Raw genomic sequence first — 25,297 nt, forward strand, 5'->3', positions numbered from 1 at the left:
GGTCCTGTTTTCTCAACTCCCAAATGGTCAGTGTTCCAGGAGAGGAACAAGAAAATACTTTAAAGACACTATGAAGCTGTCTTTGAAGCGTGGCAGCATTGACATTTATGAATGGGAGGAGCTTGCTTTCAGTCGTTCAAAATGGCGACAACATGTCCATCAAGATGCAGCATGCTTTGAGTCCAAATGCCTTAATGATGTGGAAGTGCGGCAGCAGAGAAGGAAAGAAAAGGATTCAAATCCTGCACTCTGGATCCCACTACCTCATTGGGCGTCCTGCCCCATGTGCCCAAAGATCTGCGGGTCAAGAATCTGCCTGTTCAGTCACATCAAGATCCATGGCAGAAACAGTGACCCTGAGTAGATGTCATCCTCGAATTGAGGGACAGGTGACTGCGATGGAGGGAGTGAATGTTTAAGGTGGTGCCAATGTCCTGGATGGTGTTGAGCTTCTTGAGTGTTGTTGGAGCTGCATTCATCCAGGCAAATGGAGAGTATTTCATCGCACTCCTGACTTGTGCCTTGTAGATGGTGGACAGGCTTTGGGGAGTAAGGAGGTGACTTATTGGCTGCAGAATTCTCAACCTGTGACCTGCTCCTGTTGCCAAAGTATTTGTGACTGGTCTGGTTAAGTTTCTGTTTATTGATAACCCCCAGAAAGTTGATTGTCGAGGACTCAACTATGATAATGCCATTGAATATCGAGAGGAGATGGTTTGAATCTCTCCTTGGAGATCATCATTGCCTGGTACTTTTGTATGCAAATGTTACTTGCCATTCATCAGCTTAAGCCTGAATGTTGTCCAGGGCTTGCTGTGTGCGGGCACAGACTGCTTCAGTATCTGAGGAGTTGTGAATGGAACTGTGCATTATGCTATAATCAGTGAACGTCCCTATATCTGACGTTCTGAAGCGAAGGGCATGGGTGAAGCATCTGAAGATGTTTGGGCCCAGAATGCTACTCAGGAACTCCTGCAGTGATGTACTGGGGCTCAGATGACTGACCTCCAACAACTGCAACCATTTTCCTTTGTGCTAGGTATGACTCCAGCCAGCGGAGAGTTTTCCCCGATTCCCATTGACTTCAATTTTTACTAGGGCTGTTTGATGCCATACTGAGTCAAATGCTGCCTTAATGTCGAGGGTCGTCACTCTCAACTCACCTCATCCGTTGTGGAACAATGTTGGAATGAGGTCTGGAGTCGAGCGGTCCCGGCAGAACGCAAGCTGAGCATTGGTGAACAGGCTATTGGTGAGTAAGTGCTGCTTGATAGCACTGTCCAAAAGCTCTTGTGAGTAGACTGATGGCACATTAATTGACCAGATTAGATTTGTCCTGCCTTGCATAGACAGGCAGACCTGAGCAATTGTCCATTTCATTGGGAGATGCCACTGTTGTAGCTTCATTGGAACAGCTTGGCTAGAGGCACACTTGATGCTGGAGCACAAGTCTTCAGCGCTACATCTGGGATGTGTCAGGACACATTGTCTTTGCTGTACCCATTGGGCTCAGGATCTCCGGAGAAGGCCAAGATAGATTATTCACTCAGCACTTCTGACTGAAGATGGTTGCAAATGCTTCAGCCTTGTCATTTGCATTTGTGTACCAGGCTCTGCCATCAGTGAGGATGGAGATATTTGTGGAAGCTCCACTTCCTGTTAGTTTAGTTGTCTACGACCATTCACAGCTGCATATGACACGATTGCCAAGCTTTGATCTGATGCATTGGTTGTGAGATTACTTTGCACAGTTAATAACACTGTGCTTTTGCTGTTCATGCATGTACTTCCGTGTTGTAGATTCACCAGGCTGCCACCTCATTTTTAGGTACACCTGGTGCTGCTTCTGGCATGCTTTTCTGGGTGCCATATTGAACCAGGGTTTGTCACCTGGCTTGGTGGTAATGGTAGGGTGAGGGATAGGCAGCCCATGAGGTTAGAGTTTCCAGTGGAATGCAATTCTGCTGCTGATGGCCCACAGTGCCTCATGAATGTCCAGTTTGAAATACTGGATCTGTTCTGAATCTTTCCCATTTAGCATGTGGTAGTGTCACACAACACTGTGGAGGGGGTCCTCAGTGTGAAGACAGGGATCGTCTGTCCAAGGACTATGCGGTGGTCACTCAACAACAACAACTTGTATTTATGTAGCACTTTTAACATAATAAAATGTCCCAAGTCCCTCCCACCAATAATATCACCGACAAATGCATCTGTGCCTCGTGGATTGCTGAGGGCGAGGTCAAATCAAGTTTTCCTTGTGTTGGTTCTCACCACGTGCCACTGGCCCAGTTTGACCGCTGGGTCCTTCAGAATTCTGCCAGCTCATTCAGCAGTGGTGCGACTGAGCCATTCTTGATGATGGTCATTGAAGTCCCTCACCCAGTGTACATTCTGTGCCACGCTCGGTGCTTCTTCCAGGTCGTGGTCAACATGGAGGAGCACTGATTCATGAACTAATGGAGGGTTATGATGAAGAGGTTTCATTGTCCCATCTTTGGCTTCGTGCCATGGAACTTCCTGATCTTTGGAGTCAATGTTGAGGATTCCCAGGACCACTCCCTCCCGACTGAATGCCACTGCACTGCAAATTCTAGTGGGTCTGATCTGTCAATGGAAGATGATATAACCTGGCTTGATGGAGGAGTCTGGGACATTAGCGACAAGCTATGATTCTGATATCAGGCTGTTGCTTGACTAATCTATGGGACAGCTCTTCGAATTTTGGCTCAAGTTACTGAGGAGGACTGTGCAGAGTTGACTGGGCTGGATGTACCTTTTGTTGGGTCCAAGTCCAGTGCCTAAATCAATGCCAGGTGATCCATTTATTCATGTTTATATTTATTCTTATAGTTTTTTGTAGGTGAGTTTCTGTGTGAGTGGCTAGTGCGGCATCATTCGTGTAGAGGAGTTCTCTGATCAGGACGCCGTTTTGTTTTTGTCTTTGCTTTCAACCTTGATAGATTGTAGAGCTTGCCGTCTGACCTAGTGTTCAGGTAGACTCTTTGCATATCTGCAGGGAAGGCGAAGGTCAGGAGCATGGAGATGAAGATGCCAAACAGAGTGGGGCCAGGACAGAACCCTGTTTCACTCCATTCTTCATTCCGAAATTGTCAAAAGTGGAGCCATCAAACTGTACACTGCAGTTCATGCTGTCATGGAAGGAGCGGATGAGACTGAGCAGCTTTGATGGACAGCCAGTTTTTCCCACAAACTTGTAGAGCTCTGCTCTGCTGATGGTATTGAATGCCTTAGTGAGATCTGCAAAAGTAATGTAAAGGTGTAGAGGCTTGAAACAGCTGAGTGGTTTGCTCGGCCATTTCAGAGGACAGTTAAGAGACAACCATAATAAATACTATGGATGCTGAAAATCTGAAATATAAACAGAAAGTGCTGGAAAAACCCAGCAGGCCCGGAAGCATCTGTGGAGAGATGAGCAGAGTCAATGTTTCAGGTCAGTCAACCATATTTTTGTGTGTCTGGGGTCACATAGGACTGGCTAAGGATGGCAGGTTTCCTTCAGTAAAAGACGTTGGCAAACCAGTTGGGTTTTTCTGACAATCCTGTAGTTTCACAGTCATGTTATTGAATCTACCTTGTTGCCTTGAATGATCAGTAATGAATGTTTGAATAAGAGTGGATGGAAATAAATTGGAAATCTGTTCCCTGTATATTGCTGAATCGTTGTGGGATTGGTGGTATTTATTCCACTTTTTGTCTACGTGTTGTACTGAGGAGATTCTATAATGTGTTATTGCTGTTGAAGGTTGAATATTTGCCAGATCATGTGATTTGTTCCTTTCAATATTAAACATTAATGATGCGACTGTTCACTGTCCATGGTCAGAAAGGTTTGATGATATGGCTGAAATTTGTGTATGTCTTCAGTGGGTGATCATACATTCTGAAAAGCTGCATTCATACAGAATACTTTTAAATACCCTACAGGTCCTGACTGCTCATTGTCTGCTAATCAGCCCTTTTGGGATTGGAAAGAATATGGGGTACCTATGCTCGCCCGGGCTTCCCACAAGGCAGTCGTCAGCGATGATGTCATGTGGGTTATTGGAGGCTACGTGTTTAATTACTCCGAGTACCAGATGGTTGCAGCGTAAGTAGAGTAAATCCGTGCTTAGCTGAATGAATCACTGCACTGTTCTGGGGTTAACCTTTTTTGAGAACATTGCTGCTTTTGTTCAGTCTGTCGTCATTTTCATTCGAGCATATCCACTATACTGTGAATTCGTCCCCTTCCTCAGTCCTATTCAAAAATTGCAGAGTTCTCCTGGAAGTTCTTAACGCCTGTGAAAAATCTGCTCAGTAACATTTTCATATGATTTTTGTCTCACCATGTGCCCATGTTTCAAACCACAAATTTTTAAGCATTTTCACCTCCTTTCCCCTGAATAGAAGTTTGCCTGTGTTTGTGCAGTGGCAGCTAATGCTCTCAAAATTTTTGCAGAAACTATGTCTCTCAGATGCCATTCTTGAGATAACATTGTTTATGAAATAAAAAATCTGGTAAATGTTCCCAACTGTAACTCTCTGTACCTTGCAGATTCAGCAGGTGTAAATCTAGTTGACTTTGTTTAATCCATTGCTATGTATCCATCAGTTGGATTTTGCCATCAAAAGTACTTGGAGTATGCCAAGTTAATAAGCTACAATATCTATTTAATTCATCCAAGATCTAACTCCATGATGGGACATTAGGTGCTTCTGTCGTGTTTGCTTGTTACAGGTTCTGTTAATGCGTGAAGGTTCTGTTAGCAAGTGCCCCCTGCTGGATCTCCAGTGCCTCTGCATTTACTAATTGTGGAATTATAATCATGTCTTCATTGGACAGTTTTGCTTTGTTTTGCATTTCACCAACTGTCTAGAATTATAATGTATGACTATAAGGTTTGATGATGGATGATACTAGTTTGCATTACAAAGGTGGCAGGAACTTGCAATTAGTTTTTCCCCCTTCCTCTGCCACAGATTTCTTTTAATGTGTCTTCAGATTGTATTGGAAAATCCAACAGGCCTGTCAGCAATAGGAACAGCTGTCAAAAATGTTTTTTTTCTGTACTTTTTGCCCACAGATATGATCTGAGAGAATTGAAATGGTTTCCATTGAAGACATCTGCGAAACTAGTAGTTGGGAGATATGGGCATTCTGTGGCTTTAGACAAGGTAATAGTTTGAAATTTAAAGCATTGGTGCTGAGAACAAGGAGGCTTACAGTATTCACAAAGTTTCACTTATTCTTCGAGCTATGCAATTTGTGTCTGGCAGTACTCGTGCTGTTGCATGCCACTCTGCCTGCCTGTCGGGCATGCTGGTGCTTGCCCCCCCCCCCCCCCACCTCCTGTGGGGTGCCCCAGTGCTCCCACCCCCCCAGTGGAATACCAGGTATCATTTGCAAACAAATACATGAACCATAATAAACCACCATGATCTTACAAATAAAAAAATTATCTTGCTTGTGTAGAAATAACTGTGACTTGTTGAACTGAAGCACTTGCTTGGCGAGGGCGCATCTGTGGGACTTGCACACCTGAAACCCAGTACAATTTACTAGGCCCTCCAATACTAATAAAAAAAAAGTTGTTTGACATGCTATTTGTAGTAGCTTTTGGCTACCTCGTGCAGATACAGTCCAAACCCTGCACAGTTATGATTGTAAAGTGCAAAAGATTTCCGTTACCTGAAGTTCACAATATCACTTCGTTGAAACTGTTTTTTCTTTATTCATGTTCTCTTTGATTAATATGGATGTCCCACCTTAGTTTGTATCAATGCAGCCGATGCTGATTTTCACTCTATTTTAAAAAAATTTTTAGGATAAAATTTATATGTATGGAGGTAAAATCGATTCGACAGGCAATGTCACAAATCAGCTTTGGGTGTTCCACATTGAAAATCAATCTTGGGTGCAACTGAATCCGAAGGCAAAGCAACAGTATGCCGTTGTGGGCCATTCCGCACATATTGTGCAGTTGAAAGACGGTAGTGTTGTGATGTTGGTCATCTTTGGGTACTGTCCCCTCTATGGATACATCAGCAAAATACAGGGATACAATCTTGGTGAGTACTGAAAATATTAGAAAAACAACTGAAGCTTTTATTCCCATTTGAGCAGGTGAAAAGAGGCAGATAATTTGCTTCAGCATATGTAATTTTTGAGCATGTACGTCTTCAGCTACAGTCTTCGGTGTTTTTATTTGCAGGATGTGTTCTTCCCAATGTTGGCAGCATCTGCTGGCTGAATACAGTACTGCATGCATATAATCAGCTGTTCTTCGGTAAAGAATATTTGTGAAATAAGCGTGAGCAACTCAGTAGATTCATAAATGTCAGCTCCTGTACCTGGATTGTTCATAAAATGATTTATGGTTGAATGAGTTAAAATAAATTCAGCAGTTTTGTTTTCCTGCATAAAGTGACAAATGGGCAGTTGGGACAGCAGAGAAACAAATCCAAGTTATTAGATGCGAGTTTCAGCACCAATGTGAAGCTTTTTCATGGTGGTTTTGTGTCATGCTCACATTGGACTTTTTAAATTTATTTTTGATCAATTCATGGAATGTTAGCATCGCTGACGAGGCTAGGATTTATTGTCCATTCCTAATTGGTGGTGATCCGCTTTCTTGAACAGCTGCAATCCATGTGGTGTAGGTACACTAGGATGTTGATATTCGGGATTTGCTGATGGCCATGTCATTTTGTTCACTGTCATATGTACAGACTGCTTGATGATGTCATAAAATTTAGATGAAAAGGAGTTGCACCTCTTGTAGTAACACTTTCATCATAGCTGTCCTGAAATTTGTGTTCAAACCCAACACAGCCTGATGAAAAAATCCTGTCTCCTGGCTCCAAAGGTCCTGATTGAGCAATTGTAATTCATCTTCAGAAAAGCTGCACCAGAGTAATGGAATGCTGGTCTAAATCTCTAGTTCCATGTACAGTGAGCTTGTTATTATAATCATTACAGTGGGCAGTTGTCATCCCAGCTCTTCCCCCTCCAAACAGGAAAACAAGACGATGGATCCATTTGCTGTATTAACTAGTTTTTATGGGACCATTTAACTTGTAAGGAAATTGGAGCATTTCCTTTCCTCCGTGATTTACTAGCGAGAGAGAATCTCCCACCGATTAAACATTTGTGGAGTCCAGACATGGAGCCACGGTACTAAATCACAGCTGAAGGAGAGGTGACTTACACATTGTTTCTGGGCTATATCATTATGACTAAATGATGGGAATCGAAGAACCTTTTCGTATAAAGATGCTGCTCCAGTGTTTGATTAAAACTGCATCTATTTCCCAATGGTCTTGTTCTTTTTTTTTTATTTCCAAAATATACTTTATTCATAAACATCTCTAAATACTAGTCTTAGACTCACTCATCTCTTTCAAACTGGATGTAAAATTCCATCATATTGTGGCCACTGCTACCTAAAGGTGCCTTTATAGGAGCACAAGTGAATCCCCAGCTCATGCCCACAATTGCTGTACAATTAACAACGTGGACTTTATATTGGACAAAAAGTAAAAACCTCCCTGTACATGGATGACGTCGCCGTCTTCTGCTCGGATCCGCTGTCCGTGCGCAGACTGATGAGCATCTGCGACCAGTTCGAACTGGCCTCGGGAGCCAAAGTTAACCACGGCAAGAGCGAGGCCATGTTCTTTGGGAACTGGGCTGACCGATCCTTTGTCCCCTCCACCGTCAGGTCAGATTACCTGAAGGTGCTGGGGATATGGTTCGGAAGTGCCGGGGCGTGCACCAAAACATGGGAGGAGCGAGTAGCCAAGGTACGACAAAAGTTGGGCATGTTGGGGCAGCGATCTCTCTCCATTGTGGGTAAGAACCTGGTCATCAGGTGCGAGGCGCTCACGTTGTTGCTCTACGTGGCGCAGGTCTGGCCCATACCCCACTCCTGCGCCGTGGCAGTCACCCGAGCCATTTTCCGCTTCGTCTGGGGATCTAAAATGGACCGGGTCCGGAGGGACACGATGTTCAAATCTCTGGACATGGGCGGGAAAAATGTACCCAACGTGGCCCTCATCCTGATGACCACCTTCGTGTGCGGCTGCATCAAGCTATGTGTAGATCACCAGTACGCAAACTCCAAGTGTCACTACGTGCTGAGGTTCTATCTGTCCCCGGTGTTGCGAAGGATGGGCCTGGTCACATTGCCGCGGAACGCACCATGCAGTTGGGCGGCGCCGTACCACCTATCCTTCGTGGAGCAGTTTCTGCGGAAAAACACCTTTGACCACCGGTCCATCAGGCAGTGGTCTGCATGGAATGTCCTCAAGGCCCTACGGGAAAAGGAAATGGTGGATCCTGTCGGATGGTTCCCCGAGCAGACCGTCAAAGTCATTTGGCGGAATGCCTCATCACCAGAACTTTCAAACAAGCACCAAGACGTAGCTTGGCTGGTGGTGAGAAGGGCCCTCCCCGTCAGATCCTTCATGCACACCCGAAGTCTCGCCCCCTTCGCACAGTGCCCCCGCGTTGGCTGTGGTGGGGAAGAGACGGTCGCCCACCTCCTCCTGGAATGTGCCTTTGCAAAGCAGGTGTGGAAAGAGATGCAGTGGTTTTTGTCAAGGTTCATCCCAAGCAGCTCTGTAACACAGGAGTCTGTGCTCTACGGGCTGTTCCCAGGGACGCACACCGAGACAAACATCAACTGCTGCTGGAGGACTATCAATTCGGTGAAAGACGCCCTTTGGTCTGCCCGAAACTTGCTGGTCTTCCAGCGCAAAGAGTTGTCCACCACCGAATGTTGCAGACTGGCACATTCCAAGGTCCAGGACTACGTGCTGAGGGACGCACTAAAGCTTGGGGCAGCCGCAGCAAAGGCTCAATGGGGAAAGACCACAGTGTAAGGTTCCCCCACCAAGCTGGACTGAGGGGCTGGAACCATGGGAAACCCCTCGAACTGTATCGTTAATATTCTCAATTGCTGTAAATGTAAAACTGTAATTGACATGACAATTGTGAAACGGAAGGGTTGGGAAGAAACTCATGACATTATTGAAAGAAACTGATTTCTTTTGCAATGTTTGTATTTTTTCGTGCTGTTTGGAAACTGTTTGGCAATGTAATTTTTACAGATTTTTATGAATAAAGTATATTTTGGAAATAAAAAAAAAAAAAAATCTGTTCTTATCAGTTTAGGGCCCTCCCCGTCAGATCCTTCATGCACACCCGAAGTCTCGCCCCCTCCGCACAGTGCCCCCGCGTTGGCTGTGTTGGGGAAGAGATGGTCGCCCACCTCCTCCTGGAATGTGCCTTTGCAAAGCAGGTGTGGAAAGAGATGCAGTGGTTTTTGTCAAGGTTCATCCCAAGCAGCTCTGTAACACAGGAGTCTGTGCTCTACGGGCTGTTCCCAGGGACGCACACCGAGACAAACATCAACTGCTGCTGGAGGACTATCAATTCGGTGAAAGACGCCCTTTGGTCTGCCCGAAACTTGCTGGTCTTCCAGCGCAAAGAGTTGTCCACCACCGAATGTTGCAGACTGGCACATTCCAAGGTCCAGGACTACGTGCTGAGGGACGCACTAAAGCTTGGGGCAGCCGCAGCAAAGGCTCAATGGGGAAAGACCACAGTGTAAGGTTCCCCCACCAAGCTGGACTGAGGGGCTGGATCACTGGGAAACCCCTCGAACTGTATCGTTAATATTCTCAATTGCTGTAAATGTAAAACTGTAATTGACATGACAATTGTGAAACGGAAGGGTTGGGAAGAAACTCATGACAGTCTTGAAGGAAACTGATCTCCCTTGCAATGTTTGTATTTTTTGGTGCTGTTTGGAAACTGTTTGGCAATGTAATTTTTACAGATTTTTATGAATTAAGTATATTTTGGAAATAAAAAAAAAGTAAAAGGCGGTGGAGCTGCATTGCTGGTTAAAGAGGAAATTAATGCAATAGCGAGGAAAGATATTAGCTCTGATGATGTGGAATCTGTATGGTAGAGCTGAGAAACACTAAGGGGCAAAAATGTTAGTGGGGGTTGTATATAGACCTCCAAACTGTAGTTGTGATGTTGGGAATGGCATTAAATGTGTGACATTGATCACAAGTCGTGGGAGTCAGTTGCCAGCATTCGCCAGAGCTGGCGGGCAGCCATAAAGACAGGGCTAAATTGTGGCGAGTCGAAGAGACTTAGTAGTTGGCAGGAAAAAAGACAGAGGCGCAAGGGGAGAGCCATCTGTGTAACAGCCCCGACAAACAAATTTCTCTGCAGCACCTGTGGAAGAGCCTGTCACTCCAGAATTGGCCTTTATAGCCACTCCAGGCGCTGCTTCACAAACCACTGACCACCTCCAGGCGCGTATCCATTGTCTCTCGAGATAAGGAGGCCCAAAAGAAAGAAACTGTAGTGATGATGTTGGGAATGGCATTAAACAGGAAATTAGAGACTCATGCGATAAAGGAACATCTGTAATTATGGGTGACTTTAATCTGCACGTAGATTGGGCAAATCTAATTCGTCACAATACCGTAGAGGGGGAATTCATGGAGTGAAGACGGGATGGTTTTCTGGACCAATACGTTGAGGAACCAACTAGAGAACAGGCCATCCTTGACTGGGTATTGTGTAATGAGGAATAATTGACAATCTAGTTGTGCGAGACCCCTTGGGGATGAGCGACCATAATATGATAGAATTCTTCATCAAGATGGAGAGTGACGTAGTTGATTCTGAGACGAGGGTCCTGAATCAAAATAAAGGAAACTACGAAGTTATGAGGCGCGAGTTGGCTATGATGGATTGGGAAACGTTACTTAAAGGGATGACGGTGGATAGGCAATGGCAAACATTCAAAGAGCGCATGGATGAAGTGCAACAATTGTTTATTCCTGTCTGGCGCAAAAGTAAAACGGGAAAGGTAGCCAAACCATGGCTTACAAGGAAAATTAGAGATAGCATTTGATCCAAGGGAGAGGCATACAAATTTGCCAGAAAAAAACAACATGCATGAGATTGGGAGCAGTTTAGAATTCAGGAAAGGAGGACCAAGGGATTCATTAAGAAGGGGAAAATAGAGTTCAAGAATAAGCTTGCGGGGAACATAAAAACTGATTGTAAACGTTTCTATAGGTATGTGAAGAGAAAAAGATTGGTGAAGCCAAATGGAGGTCCCTTATAGTCAGAAACGGGAATTTATTATGGGGAACAAAGAAATGGCTGACCAACTAAATGCATACTTTGGTTCTGTCTTCACAAAGGAGGACACAAATATCATAGCAGAAATCTTGGGGAACACGGGGTTTAGTGAGAGGGCGGAACTGAAGGAAATCAGTATTAGTAGAGAAATGGTGTTGGGGAAATTGATGGGATTGAAGGCCGATAAGTCCCCAGGGCCTGATGATCTACACCCCAGAGTACTTAAGGTAGTGGCCGTAGAAATAGTGGATGCATTGGTGGTCATCTTTCAAGATTCTATAGACTCTGGAACAGTTCCTACAGATTGGAGGGTAGCTCATGTAACCCCACTAATTAAAAAGGGAGGTAGAGAGAAAGCAGAGAATTATAGACCAGTCAGCCTGACGTCGGTAGTGGGGAAAATTCTAGAGCCCATTTTCAAAGATTTTATAGCAGAACACTTGGAGAACAGTGGTAGAATCGGACAGAGTTAGCATGGATTTACGAAAGGGAAATCATGCTTGACAAATCTACTAGAATTCTTCGAGGATGTAACTAGCAGAGTTGATGAGGGGCAGCCAGTGGATGTGGTTTATTTGGACTTTCAGAAGGCTTTCGACAAATTCCCACATAAGAGGTTAGCGTATAAAATTGAAGGGCATGGGATTGGGGATAGTGTATTGCGATGGATAGAAAATTGTTTGGCGGACAGGAAACAAAGTAGGAATAAGTGGGTCTTTTTCCAAATGGCAGGCAGTGAACTAGTGGGGTACTGCAGGGATCATTGCTGGAACCTCAGCTATTCACAATATCTATCAATGATTTAGATGAGGGAACTAAATGTAATATCTCCAAATTTGCAGATACAAAACTGCATGGGTGAGCTGTGAGGAGGATGCAGAGAGGCTTCAGGGTGATTTGGGCAAGTGGAGTGAGTGGGCAAATGCATGGCAGAGGTAGTATAATGTAGATAAATGTGAGGTTATCCACTTTGGTATCAAAAATAGGAAGGCAGATTATTATCTGAATGGCTGTAAACTGAGAGAGGGGAATATGCAACGAGACCTGGGTGTCCTCGTACACAAGTCACTGAAGGTAAGCATGCAATTGCATCAGGCTGTAAAAAAGGCAAATGGTATGTTGGCCTTCATAGCGAGAGGATTCGAGTACAGGAGCAGGGATATCTTGCTGCAATTATACAGGGCCTTGGTGAGGCCACACCTGGAATATTGTGTGCAGTTTTGGTCTCCTTAGCTGAGGAAGGATGTTCTTGCTATAGAGGGAGTGCAGTGAAGGTTTACTAGACTAATTCCTGGGTTGGCGGGACTAATGTATGAGGAGAGATTGAGTCGGTTGGGATTATATTTGCTGGAGTTCAGAAGAGTGAGGGGGGATCTCATAGAAACCTATAAAATTCTAACAGGGCTTGACAGTGTAGCTGCAGGAAGGATGTTCCCGATGGTGGGCGAGTATAGTCTAAGGATATGGGTTAAACTTTTCAGGACTGAGATGAGGAGAAATTTCTTCACCCAGAGAGTGGTGAGCCTGTGGAATTCGCTACCACAGGAAGCAGTTGAGGCCAGTGAACAAAGAACAGAAAATTACAGCACAGGAACAGGCCCTTCGGCCCTCCAAGCCTGCGCCGATCCAGATCCTCTACCTAAACATGTCGCCTATTTTCTAAGGGTCTGTACCTCATTGTATGTTTTCAAGAAGGATTTAGATACAGCTCTTGGGGCAAAAGGGATCAAAGGATATGGGGGGGAAAGCGGGAACAGGTTACTGAGTTGGATGATCAGCCATGATCATTATGAATGGCGGAGCAGGCTCGAAGGGCCGAATAGCCTACTCCTGCTTTCTATGTTTCTCTGATTGGTGAAAATATAAAGAATGGCAGAAAATGACTGAAAGGTTAATCAGAAGAAAGAAATTATACTATGAGAGGAAGCTGTCTAGAAATGTAAGAACGGATAACAAGGGGTTTCTACAGGTATTTAAAAAGGAAAAGAGTACGTAAAGTGAGTGTTGGTCCTTTAGAGAGTGAGAATCCGGAGTTAATAGATAATAAGGAAATGGTGGATGAAATGAACAAATATTTTGCTTTTTTCTTCACTGTCGAGAATACGAAAAACATTCCAGTAATAGCTGTAAATCAGGAGGTGGAAGGAAGAGAGGAACTTGGTGAAGTTACAATCACCAGGGAAGCGGTACTGACCAGACTGATGGAGCTGTGGGCTGACAAGTCCCCAGGTCCTGATGCGTTTCATCCTAGAGTCTTAAAAGTGGTGGCTTATGAGGTAGTAAATGCGTTGATAATTTTTCAAAATTCGCTCGATTCTGGAAAGGTTCCACCAGACTGAAAATGAGCAAATATAACCCCTCTAATAAAGAAGGGAGGGGCAGGAGGCAAGAAACAAGCAACTATAGGCCAGTTAACTTGGCATCTATTGTGGGGAAGGTGTTAGAATCGATCATTAAGGAGGCTATAACTGAGCATTTAGAAAAGCTCAAGGTAATCGGAAATAGTCAACATGGCTTTGTGAAAGGGAGATCATGTTTAACAAATTTATTGGAGTTCTTTGAAGGAGTAACGTGTGGTGGATAAAGGGGATCCCGTTGACGTACTGTACTTGGATTTCCAGAAGGCATTTGACAAGGTGCCACATAAAAGGTTATTGCGCAAAGTAGGAGCTCATGGTAACATATTAGCATGGATAGAAGATTGGCTGGCTGTCAGAAAACATGGGTCCTTTTCTGATTGGCAGGATGAGACGAGGGGAGTCCCTTTGGGGTCTGTGCTGGGGTCTCAATGTTGTACAGTTTATATCAATGACTTAGATGAGGGGAGCGATGGCATGGTAGCTAAATTTTCAGATGACACAAAGATAAGTAGGAATGTATGTTGTGAAGACGACATAAGGAGCTTGCAGACCGATATAGATTGGTTGATTGAGTGCGCAGAAAACTGGCAGGAGGAGTATAATGTGGGAAAATGTGAAGTTGTTCACTTTGGCAGGAAGAATAAAAAAGCTGAGTATTACATAACAAGAGAATGACTGCAGAACTCCGAGGTGCAGCGGGATCTAGATGTTCTAGTGCATGAGTCACAAAAAGTTAGTATGCAGGTACAGCAAGTAATAAAGAAGGCGAATGGAATGCTATCCTTTATTATGAGAGGAATTGAAAATAAAAGTAAGGATGTTATGCTTCAGTTATACAGGGCTTTGGTGAGACCACATCTTGAATACTGTGCAGCTTTGGTCTCCTTATTTAAGGAAGGATGTGAAGGCGGTTCAGAGGAGGTTTACTGGATTGATACCTGGAATGAGCGGGTTGTCTTGAGAGGAAAGGTTGGACAGACTGGGCTTGTTTTTACTGGAGTTTAGAAGAGTGAGGGGAGACTAGATTGAAGTATATAAGATTCTGAATGGTCTTGGCAAGGTGGATGTGGAAAGGATGTTTCCTCTTATCGGTGAGTCCAGAACTAGGGGGCACTGTTTTAAATTAGGGGTCGCCCTTTTAGGACAGAGATGAGGAAATTTTTTTTCTCCGAGGGTTGTGAGACTTTGGAGCTCTGCCTCAGAAGATGGTGGAGACAGGGTCATTGAATAATTTTAAGGCGGGGTTAGATAGATGGAAGTGTGGAATTTGAGACACAAACAGATCAGCCATGATCTTAATGCATGGCAGAGCAGGTTAGTGGGGCCGAATGGCCTACTTCTAATTCGTATGTTCGTATATATAAGAGCAGACTGAAACCATGGCTGTTGGATTTGGAGATGTGTGCTTGGAATGTGTATCCTTTTAAACAAAAGCTTAGAAAGTGTAGAGTTTAGGCTGCAGGTTTATCCTTCACCATTTGGAATCAAACACAATTACTGATTTGATCTCTTCATAATTGTTTTCTAGTAAAAGTGAACATTGATTTTCCTGGGGCATGTTTTGCTTGTCAGGTTTTCTCTTGAGGATTTTCACATTTGGAAATTTTTTAAATTTTCAAATGTGAAAATCCTTCTACCAGAGGCCATTTAATCATCATTTCAATTCAGTCTCAGTAAACAGTGGTAACCATTCTTCACTGCAGTGGTCGGACCTCTGAAAGGCAAAGTGAAAATTAAGGATGGGCTTAATGGTGTTGCTGTGCATTAAAAATTGGATAATTTGGGATATTTTCTGTTTGAATCAGCGTTTTATTTGCAGGAGGAGTGACTTGGGCAATTAATTCATTGTTGAGGCAACTTGGAATCTAGCATAGCCACAAGTACACTTAAAATAGATAAATAGCTAAGTTATTCTGCCCTAAGGTTGTGTAATATCCACATTTCCATGATGGGTATTGGGCAAAGATTTCCTTGGAAAGCAACTGATACAGTTGGTTTGTTTGCACTAAGATTGTTGGATTTTTAAAAATCTTAAATATTAAAAAAAGCACTTGCAGAATTCTCCTCTTTTCTTGAAATGACTAAATTCCACTGGTGCTGGCCACTGTCTGGTACTTTTCCCTGGTGGCCATCATGGTTCTGTTATGTGATAGTAAATATCAACAGGGTATTTAACCATATTGCCTTCGTATACCCAATCTATCTTTGCCCACCATCTACACAGTTATAACTTGGAGTCGATGTTACTGGATTGTGACTGTCCTAATTGTTGGTTAGAATTTTCTTTTTCAGAAAGGCTGGTTAGATAATGGAGTGTTTCACCACAAATCATTGTTGAAGCTGAGTCCGTATGAAAGGCTCTGGGGAGTGAGCGGAAGATTGGAATTAAGATAGATGGCTCGTGGAGAGCAACTGGCTGAGTATTCACTCAAAAATGGGTGGGTGGAGGATCAGGTCAGAAGTTAAAATTCAAAAAGTGTGAAACAGGAACTTTGCCTTGGACCCAAACACGTTCAAGGGCAAGCAACCAATCAGTTTGGAGGTCATAGGTCAGCAATTTAATATTTTAATAAGGCTGCATGCTTTCATTTTAAGTGATTTTCTTTTAAGCCACAAGCGGCTGGGTTTCTTAACCCTTGGGAAACCCAGCAGGTGAAAAAGGGCTGAATCCATCAAGTAAGTACCTTGTCGGTCAGGAGGAGCAAGAGTGTTTTTTCCAGGCCCAACAAGCCACACAGTAAAACCTCTGACCATCATTGGGCGCTCCCCCTTCTCTGACCGCCATCAGAACCAACTCCCCACATCTCTCCAAGACAGGCTTTGGGGAGTCAGGAGGTGAGTTACTCGCCGCAGGCTTCCTAGTCTCTGACCTGCTCTTGTAGCCACGGTATCTATATGGCTACTCCAGTTCAGTTTCAGATGTTGATATAGCTGGTCAAGTTAACCTTCTGTTCAATGTGTCTTCAAAGAAGTTGTTGGTGGGAGAACCCAGTGATGATGGCTCTAAATTTCAAGGGGATCTGCTCTCAGGCCAGCTTGGCTGCAGCCTTGTGCTGTTTCCTAACCTGTCTGACAAGCAGCCAGCTCGTTTGCTTGAGGAAATCAAGGTCCAGTGGCTTTGTACGGAGCTGGTTTTTTAGTGTGATTTAATGTTTAAGACGACTTGCATGAAGAGCATCTGCTGAATTCATTCTTAAAACATTAAAAGGTTATGGTGAGAACGCAGGGGTAAAGCATTAATTATATAATTGTTTGTCAGGCAGCACAGGCATAACTTAACCAAGTGACTACCCTTTCTGTTGTAATATTGGCCTGCAGTATTTCAGGACTCAACATGATTGTTGATTGTGTTTGAGGGTATGACTTTGAAGTAATATGCAGTTTTTTTTGTACAGGTAAAAATACATGGTATATACAGCAAACAACTGGGGCCTTGGTTCAAGGAGGATATGGTCACAGCAGCGTTTATGACCCCAAGACAAGGGCAATTTACATACATGGTGGATATAAAGCTGTCAGTGCGAATAAGTATGGCCTTACAGATGACCTGTACAAGTTTGATGTGGATACCAGTATGTGGTAAGTGTTTTCCATAAACTTGAGAACAGGTGGTCAATGTTTTTGTCATTGGTTTTGCATGGAGTAGCATTTGCCTTTAATCTATTCATGATTACATTTTTATCTTGAGATGAACCCTTTCTCACACTGATCACAAAAAGGCAAAGCTCAGTGAGCTTTACAGCCATGTGAGATTTGTGAATTGGTGAGTTGGAAAGACGGGTCAAATCATGGACAAATTAGAAAGGTTTAGTCTAACAAGAGGCAGTCAGCATTTGATATATTAAAGGGAGGGTATCTGTTACTTATGTGCCGTTGATTTTTTTTTGAATAAATCACTTTGTGCATCGATGAAAGGAATTCAGTTGGTGATGTATAAATGTACTTCCGACGTTGCCACACAGACTTATTGAAAAAAATGAAGTTATGTGTTGCTGAGTGAAATGTAGCCCATGGCTAGGAGACAAAAGGAGTCTGAGTTATTAAGTGCTTTGAATTGGTAGTTTTCTTGTGTATATTTGTACGATTTGTGTGGCTTTGGAAAGCTGTATTTAGTCCTTCTCCCTGCTTGTCCGATGAAGATGGTGGGCTGCCTTCTGGTACTGCTAAAGTCACTGTGGCAATGGAATCTACATTGAGAGACCCCAGCATTTTTATCCAGAGAGAACGAAGGAATGGTGATGCATGTCAAGTCAGACTGGGAGTGGTCGTTTTTGATGACATGGTTCTGAGGTATAATTAAGCATTTCCCATTGTTGCAGTGCTTTCTGTAGATAGTATATACTGTCCTTAGCAGAATTGTGCATATTGAGCCCAATCATGGAAAATGATCAAGTGAACTGCCCATAAATGGTGTCAAACTGCTTGTCAGCTGAGTGTTCCTACAGACTCCTGATGAGAAATGCCATTGGTTGTGAGGGTCTGAGGGATCAGCAGCTGAGCCTCTTCAGGGGACCCAAACTTTGCACTGCCCTTGGCCATGATTTTTTTATTCATTCATGGGATGTGGGCATCGCTGGCCAGGCCAGCATTTATTGCCCATCGCTAATTGCCCTTGAGGAGGTGGTGGTGAGCTGCCTTCTTGAACCGCTGCAGTCCATGTGGGGTAGGTACACTCACACTGCTGTTAGGAAGGGAGTTCCAGGATTTTGACCCAGTGACAGTAAAGGAACGTCGATGTAGTTCCAAGTCAGGATGGTATGTGACTTGGAGGGGAACTTGCAGGTGGTGGTGTTCCCATGCATTTGCTGCCCTTGTCCTTCTAGTTGGTAGAGGTCGCGGGTTTGCAAGGTGCTGTCGAAGGAGCCTTGGTGCATTGCTGCAGTGCAGCTTGTAGATGGTACACACTGCTGCCACTGTGCGTCGGTGGTGGAGGGAGTGAATGTTTGTAGATGGGGTGCCAATCAAGCGAGCTGCTTTGTCCTGGATGGTGTTGAGCTTCCTGAGTAGTGTTGAAGCTACACCCATCCAGGTAAGTGGAGAGTATTCAATCACACTCCTGACTTGTGCCTTGTAGACGGTGGACAGGCTTTGGGGGGTCAGGAGGTGAGTTACTCGCTGCAGGCTTCCTAGCCTCTGACCTGTTCTTGTAGCCACGGTATTTATATGGCTACTCCAGTTCAGTTTCAAATGTTGATATAGCTGGTCAAGTTAACCTTCTGTTCAATATGTCTTCAAAGAAATTGATGGTAGGAGAACCCAGTGATGATAATGGCTCTAAATTTCAAGGGGAGGTGCTTTGGCTTTTTCCTATTGGAAGTAGCCACTCCCAGGCATTTCCTTCTCTCCAAACTTGGGCTTGTGTTTTTCAAAATGAACGCTAATTTCATTCGGAGCAGAGCTGTTTTATGTTTAAAATAACTTGGTTAACAATCTGTCATCACAAAATGCATGGTATTGGGGGCCGAATTGCTGCTTTCACTTTTATAGGTCACAGACCCACTATGTGAATCTCTCGAGAGCTGTTTTGCAGCAGGTGACTGTGTGATGGTAAAAATGGGAAACAAAAGGCAACGCAATTTCAAATTCAGTGTAATTATAATAAAGGCCTTGCATCACAACACTTAAAGAACAAAGCAGTTTCATTGAGAGTAATAGTAGCTCACTGGATATTAGAAACTTGACCTAAAATTGGTATTTCTGCTATCATTATTTATTTAATTTCACCATGGGTTTATTGGGTAAAGACTTGCTTTTGCACTGTTGAAGTAAAACGTGGTTTTCAAACTGGGATTGTGGACCTTAAGTGTTTGAGAAATTGCTTGTCCATTTATTGTCAAGAGTACAATATCTCCAGCGATGTGTTATGCATTTTTCTTGGATTTACTGGCACATTGTTTATCTTTGTCAAAAGTAATAAAATAGTTTTTCCACTAACAGTTTTTAATTTGTGTAGCTGTCTTTTTGAAAATCAGTTCAGGGTTTTCCTGGGTGTGTTGCAGTGACTGCCTGAGAATGTATTTGTAGGATGATTTTCACTAGTTGCAGGGTCATTGGCAGTGTGTCAGTATTGGCAGGGAATTCCTGAGCGTGTGCCAATATTTTAGAGGAGTTTCATGGAAATTTATTAATTTATGAGAGAGAAGCTCCCGGAAACGTCTATATCTGCAAGGTCTCTCCATAATGGTTCGGATATTGTTCCATAGACGCAGATGTTTGAAAACTATTGGTTTAAAATGCAACTGACTTGTTCATGAAATAAGAAATGATATCCATTCTTTTCTATTTCAAAAGGACAATCTTGAAGGATCGAGGCTTCTTCCGTTACCTGCACACTGCTGTTATTGAAAGTGGAACTATGTTGGTATTTGGTGGAAACACACATAATGATACTTCAATGAGCCATGGAGCGAAGTGCTTCTCTTCGGACTTCATGGCTTATGACTTGGGTAAGCTGCTGGAGAATTTGTGTTATATGTTATGGAGAGCTAGATTTCATAGTAATGCTTCTAAACATATTGACTGACTGGGTTACTTAGTGCAATGATGTTCCAATGTTGCTTTGGTCAGACAAGCTTCTCCCCATACTTTTCTTTTAGTTTATTTCCATTGCCTCACAATGATAACTGTCTTGAACTTTTATTTTCATATCTTTTACTTTATAAAGCAGAGGCTTGATGTTGTCCCAACCAGTTGTTCTTGTAGTCGTCAGTATTTTTGTTTCCTTCTCTTCTTCCTCCTTCTGTTCTTCCTCTTTTCTGGAGAGGTTGACATCAGCTGTGCAGCTGGCGTGCAGTATTTTTACAAGAGTTAATTCTTGTGTAAACCTGGGCATTGAGATGGAGAGCCTGTTTGAGTGTGGGAAGCATCACAGCCAAGCCCAATCTTGCTCTCACCTGATATCTCTACTTTAAATGTTCCAGAAAGGGTTTTATGAAGAAGTTTTCAGGAGCAGGAAACCTGGTTGGTTTACTGCTCTCTGTCCAACTGTAAACCACTTTTTCCACCCTGTCTGAGGTCAGCAAGCTGTTCGAACAGGCTCAGCAACCAAATGATCCATTGTGGCTACATTGTGTAACTCATTCTTGGAAACCTTGCTATCCACTGTGAATGTTTGCTTTAATGAACAAAAAAAATTTTGCTTCCTTAGTGACGAGTGCAAATGTGCATCTGGTTTTAAGTACAGATAATAATAGCAAGGCTCAAAAGTACCTTCTTATCCCTTTGCTTTTGTCGAAGCTGTTGGGTTACTTGCTGCTGCTATCTAAAACTGACACTTAGAAATACCAGACACTTCGCATTGCAGGCATTCTGGAACTTGGACAACGCCTAATAAATTGAATGATAGACATTCATGCTGGAGTTTCATGCTGCAGTGGGCGACAGAATCAGGCATTAGTGAATGGAATTGGATGAAGACTGGCATCTGAAATGCTGGGGACTTCAGGAGGAAGCCGAGATGGATCTTCCACTTGGCACTTCTGGCTGAAGGTTGTTACAAATGCTTCTGCCTTATCTTTCGCACTGATGTGCTGGGCTTCCTCATCATTGAGGATGGGGATATTTGTGGAGCTACCTCCTCCAGTTAGTTGTTTAATTGTCCATCACCATTCACGACTTGATGTGGCAGGAGTGCCGAGCTTAGATCTGAGTGCTGGTTATGGGATCGCTGAGCTCTGTCTATCGCATGTTGCCTATGCTGTTTGGCACCCAAATAGTCCTGTGTTGTAGCTTCACCAGGTGGAGGTATGCCTGGTGCTGCTCCTGGCATACCCTCCTGCGCTCTTATTTGAACCAGGGTTCGTCACTGGCTTGATGGTAAAGTGGGAGATATGCCGGGCCATGAGCTTACAGATTGTTTTTGAGTTTAATTCTGCTTCTGCTGATGGCCCTCATGGATCCCAGTTTTGCATTGTTAGATCTGTTCGAAATCTATCCCACTTAGCACAACACACTGGAAGGTATCCTCAAAAGTGAAGATGGGACTTTGTCTCCACAAGGACTGTGTGGTGGTCACTCCTACCAATACTGTGTAGGACAGATGTATCTGCGGCAGGCAGATTGGTGAGGACGACGTCAAGTATGTTTTTCCTTATTGGTTCCCTCACCACGTGCTGCACACCCAGTCCAGCAGCTGTGTCTTTCAGGACTTGGGCAGCTCAGTCAGCAGTGGTGCGACCGAGCCACTCTTGGTAATGGACATTGAAGTCCTCCAGCCAGAGTACATTCTGTCCCCTTGCCACAATCAGTGCTTCCTCCAAGTGCTGTTCAACATGGAGGAGTACTGATGCATCAGCTGAGGGGGGGGGGGGGGGGGTGGGGGTGTTGCTGTAGCTGGTAATCAGCAGGAGGTTTCCTTGCCCATGTTTGGCCCTGAGACTTCATGAGGTCTGGAGTCGATGTTGAGGATTCCCAGGGCAACTCCCACCCGACTGTATGCTATTGTGCCGCTACCTCTGCTGGGTCTGTCCTGCTGGTGGGACAGGTGCCTAGGACGATGCCATGTGGTCCGTCTGGTTTCATTCCTTATTGACTTCGTAGTGGTTAGATATAACTTGGTAACTTGCGAGGCTTTTTCAGAGGGCATTTAAGAGTCAGCCACATTGCTGTGGGTCTGGAGTCACATGTAGGCCAGACCAGGTAAAGACAGCGGTTTACCTACCTTAAAGGACATTAGTGAACCAGGTGGGTTTTTACAAAAATTGGCAATGGTTTCATGGCCATCATTAGACTAGTTTTTAATTCCAGATTTTTATTATTCAAATTCTATTTTCTGCGGTGGGATTCGAACCCTTATCCCAAGAGCAATACCCTGGGTCTCTGGGTTACTAGTCCAGTGACAATACCACTACACCGCCACCTCCCTTCTCCTTTTTTTATTTATTATTTTGAGATACAGCACTGAAACAGGCCCTTCGGCCCACTGAGTTTGTGCCGACCATCAGCCACCCATTTATACTAAACCTACATTAATCCCATATTCCTACCACATCCCCCCCACCTTCCCTCAATTCCCCTACCACCTACCTATACTAGGTATACTAGGGGCAATTTACAATGGCCAATTAACCTATCAACCTGCAAGTCTCCTGTGGGAGGAAACTGGAGCACCTGGTGAAAATCGGTCACAGGAAGAACTTGCAAACCCCACACAGGCAGTACCCAGAATCGAACCTGGTCGCTGGAGCTGTGAGGCTGCGGTGCTAACCACTGCGCCACTGTGCCGCCCTTATGTGATACCTTATCCAACGCTTTCATTAAATCCATATAAACAACATCCACCATGTTGCCTTCATCAACGTTCTCTGTTACTTCATCAAAAAATTCAATTTTAGTACAGAATCATGGAATTGTTAAAGCACAGAAGGAGGCCATTCGTCCCATCGTGTCTGCACTGGCTCTTCAAGTGAGCAATTCACTTGTGCCATTTCCCCCGCCTTCTCCCATAACCCTGCACATTCTTCCTTTTCATATAACTAATTACATTTTTAATCATAAGATCATAAGAACTAGGAGCAGGAGTAGGCCATCCGGCCCCTCGAGCCTGCTCCGCCATTCAATAAGATCATGGCTGATCTTTTCGTGGACTCAGATCCACTTACCCGCGCTCTCACCGTATCCCTTAATTCCTTTATTGTTCAAAAAGATATCTACCTTAGCTTTAAAAACGTTTACTGAAGAAGCGTCAACTACTTCACTGGGCAAGGAATTCCATAGATTAACAACCCTCTGGGTGAAGAAGTTCCTTCTTAACTCAGTCTTAAATCTGCTCCCTCTAATCTTGAGGCTATGCCCTCTTGTCCTAGCTTCACCTGCCAGTGGAAACATCCTCTCTACTTGTATCTTATCTATTCCCTTCATGATTTTATATGTTTCTATAAGATCCCCCCTCATTCTTCTGAATTCCAATGAATATATTCCCAATCTACTCAGTCTCTCTTCATATGCCAACCCCCTCAACTCCGGAATCAACCTAGTGAACCTCCTCTGCACCCTCTCCAGTGCCAGTACATCCTTTCTGTAGTAAGGAGACCAAAACTGCACACAGTACTCCAGGTGCGGCCTCACCAGTACCTTATACAGCTGCAACATAACCTCTCTGCTTTTAAACTCAATCCCCTTAGCAATGAAGGACAAAATTCCATTTGTCTTCCTAATTACTTGCTGTACCTGCAGACCAACCTTCTGCGATTCATGCACAAGGACACCCAGGTCCCTCTGCATAGCAGCATGTTGCAACATTTTACCATTCAAGTAATAATCCTTTTTACTGTTACTCCTACCGAAATAAATGACTTCATATTTATTAACATTGTATTCCATCTGCCAGACCTTTTCCCACTCATTAGTCAACCAATCCTCTATCCATGCTAATACTTTACCCCTAACGCCATGCATCCTTATCTTATGCAGTAGCCTCTTGTGCGGCACCTTGTCGAAGGCCTTTTGGAAATTTAGGTACACCACATCCACTGGGTTCCCATTGTCCACCTTGCTCGTAATGTCATTATAGAATTCCAAAAGATTTGTCAAGCATGATCTGCCCTTCATGAACCCATGCTGCGTCTTAATTGAACTTACCTCCACCATACTGTCTGCCAGTATATTCCAGTTCCTAACTATTCGCTGTGTAAAAATGTTTTTCCTCCTGTCACCATTGCTTCTTTTGCAAGTTACCTTAAATCTGTGCCCTTGCATTCATGTTCTTTACGCGAGTGGGAACAGTTTTTCACTATGTACTCTGTTCAGACCCCTCATGATTTTGAATACCTCTAATAAATCTCACGTCAGCCTTCTCTCTTCCAAGGAAAACAGTCCCAACATCTTCAATCTATCTTGATATCTGAAGTTCTTCATTCCTGGAACCATTCTCGTGAATCTTTTCTGCACATTTTCCAATGCCTTCACATCTTTGCTTAAATGTGGCGCTCACAACTGGACGCAATACTCCAGTTGAGGCCGAGCTTTGCCCCGATTAATAAAGCCTAGGATACTATGTGCTTTATTAACCATTGTCTCAAGCTGTCCTGCCACCTTCATTGATGTGAGCACATATACACCAAGGTCCCTTGGCTCCTGCATCCCCTTTAGAGTTGTACCCTTTATTTTGTGGCTGTGTTTGCTGACAACGCAACACTAGGTGGCGCAGTACTGGCGCATGTGCAGCCTCATTGACAGAAACGTCACTATCTGAGACGTCTGGGGCAGCTTCCAGTTATAAAGGCGCTGCTCAATTTGAAAAAAAAAACAAAATTGAAGCCAAACCTCTTCACCCCTTTATGGCCACGATGGCCACCCCCCCCCCCCCCAACAGTACCCTCTCGCTCTAGGTGCCTCTATCCCCCTGCCCCATCAGTACTCTGTTGTGAAAGCCGCTTCTGTTCCCCGCTCCCTCCTGCAATTGCTGTGTTCAGTTTCCCGCTCGCTCCCGCGGCTGCCTTCCCATCACTCCCTCGCCCGGCTTCACGCTGCTTGCTGCTCCATCCTGCCATTTTCTACCGCGCCCGACTAGTCGCCGTTCCCTCCCGCCATTCGGAGATGCGGCGTGTTGCGGGGGAGAGGTGGAGCGAGTGGGGTGCTCGTGGCAAGGCGGGAAGTGAACTTCAGGATGGAGTGGCAAAATGGTGCAGAGAACAGGCGGGCATGGGAGAAAATGACAGGAGGGAGCAGGGAAGAGAAGCAGTGATTGAGGCAGCTTTCTAAAACTCGTGTTGGAGGCTTTGCGTGATGACGTATTGGTGCATATGCGCGCATTAGTATGGGC

The 25,297-nt window shown here is 44.2% G+C and overlaps 1 protein-coding gene across 3 annotated transcripts in view; it reads left to right on the plus strand.

The window, feature by feature from the left end:
• Positions 1-25,297, plus strand: part of atrn (attractin) — a 481,933-nt gene that overhangs the window by 140,085 nt on the left and 316,551 nt on the right. For all 3 annotated transcript variants that reach the window (XM_068028731.1, XM_068028732.1, XM_068028733.1), the window contains exons 6-10: positions 3,949-4,111; positions 5,088-5,178; positions 5,829-6,072; positions 16,932-17,115; positions 19,828-19,982. In XM_068028731.1, coding sequence (XP_067884832.1) covers positions 3,949-4,111; positions 5,088-5,178; positions 5,829-6,072; positions 16,932-17,115; positions 19,828-19,982 — 837 coding nt within the window. The remainder of the gene's footprint in view (positions 1-3,948; positions 4,112-5,087; positions 5,179-5,828; positions 6,073-16,931; positions 17,116-19,827; positions 19,983-25,297) is intronic.

Source organism: Heterodontus francisci, chromosome 1 (genome assembly GCF_036365525.1).
Source record: "Heterodontus francisci isolate sHetFra1 chromosome 1, sHetFra1.hap1, whole genome shotgun sequence".
NCBI classification, from domain to species: domain Eukaryota; kingdom Metazoa; phylum Chordata; class Chondrichthyes; order Heterodontiformes; family Heterodontidae; genus Heterodontus; species Heterodontus francisci.